Source organism: Penaeus monodon, chromosome 29 (assembly GCF_015228065.2).
Source record: "Penaeus monodon isolate SGIC_2016 chromosome 29, NSTDA_Pmon_1, whole genome shotgun sequence".
Lineage (NCBI taxonomy): Eukaryota > Metazoa > Arthropoda > Malacostraca > Decapoda > Penaeidae > Penaeus > Penaeus monodon.
In genome coordinates this window covers 12,859,124-12,860,668 of record NC_051414.1, presented here as the reverse complement: position 1 = coordinate 12,860,668, position 1,545 = coordinate 12,859,124, and the positions used below count along the sequence as shown (strand labels likewise).

Below are 1,545 nucleotides of genomic sequence, written 5' to 3'. Positions count from 1 at the left end.
GTAAACCAAACATTCTTGTTTAGCGTTTCGGCTAAGAAACTAAATGGAAGTTTCTCATTTCATCTTCATATTCATAGATTAATCTATTTTTGAAACTATCTCGCGACCCAGAGTTGGGAACCACTGCCGTGATCAATATTTCTTTTCATTAGATGGTTAATGCATATGTAGGTGTAAAAAAGTATGCAATACCGTTAGCATTGACCTAAAGAACGAATACAAATTATTAACTGGTAATGTTTGTCGAAAAACAACAACTGTATCAGTATTCACCATGTTTAAGCTGTATCATGTGGACATTAAACAGTTATTGGATATACAAATAAAACAGTTTTTTATACATTTATTATATTCTACATTGTGTTGGATATGTATTTAGCGTCCATACAACCTGTGAGGAATTTACTGATATATAACATTGAAAATTATGCCCTTCTTCCCATGTACATGATTATGTAAGCATGTGGTGCCATCACCTGGCGCGGTACTGACAGGATTAGATAAAATCACGGGAAATATATCAGATTAATTCACAACAGGGAGGTGATCACCCTCTGCAAGGAAACCTGTATCTGCTCCTGCTTTGTAGGTGACAACTCTTTGTAGGCCATCGTCAGCTTGGAAGCTGTATCTGCCTCTAACATTCAAATGTTGATCGGCATTTTCTTCACGTGTACTGGAATCAGTTTCGTAGCCAAATTTGTAACCTCCCGCACCAGTAGGAAAACCTGGTGTGCCTGTTACCGAGATCGGTAGATGATCTCCTGCTGCAACAAAGCCTAAGCCAGCACCAGCTTTGTACTGAACAGTTCTTTCACGCCCATCATCTGCACGAAAGCTGAATCTACCCTTGACATTTAGATCAGAATCTGCACTCTCTTCTCGGTTACTGGAATCAGTTTCATAATTAAAGCTATATGTTCCATCCAATGAGCTCTGACCAGAAGAAAGATGACTAGATGATTGTGCTGGCTCTGAGGAACCACTCTTTGTCTGAGGGACTACCTGTGATCCTGTAGGCACCCCTGGGGAAACAGGAATATGATCTCCTTGGGCGACAAAGCCGGTACCTGCTCCTGCTCTGTACCGAATAGTTCTGCGACGTCCATCAGTGCCTTGGAAACTGAATCTTCCCTTAACATTGAGGTTTGGGTCAGCACTCTCTTCTCGGTTACTAGAGTCAGTTTCATAATTAAAGCTGTAACTTCCATCTGGTGATGAAGAACTGCTTACTTGTGCCGGGGATGCAGGTGCTGAAGATGGTGCTGCTGAAGGGCCACTCCTTGTCTGAGGGACTACCTGTGATCCTGAGGGAACCTCTGGAGAAACTGGAATGTGATCTCCTTGGGCGACAAAGCCGGTACCTGCTCCTGCTCTGTACCGAATAGTTCTGCGGCGGCCATCAGTGCCTTGGAAACTGAATCTTCCCTTAACATTGAGGTTTGGGTCAGCACTCTCTTCTCGGTCACTAGAGTCAGTTTCATAATTAAAGCTGTAACTACCATCTGGTGATGAAGAGCTGCTCACTTGTGCAGGAGAGGAAAA

At 42.8% G+C, this 1,545-nt stretch overlaps 1 protein-coding gene across 1 annotated transcript in view; it reads right to left on the bottom strand.

The window, feature by feature from the left end:
- Nucleotides 1-330: 330 nt before the first annotated feature.
- LOC119591966 (mucin-19-like) overlaps nucleotides 331-1,545 on the bottom strand; it is a gene marked incomplete in the record, with an annotated part of 7,802 nt that continues 6,587 nt past the window's right edge. Inside the window, 1 exon segment of the mRNA XM_037940719.1 lies at nucleotides 331-1,545. Within this exon segment, the coding sequence (XP_037796647.1) occupies nucleotides 526-1,545 (1,020 nt within the window).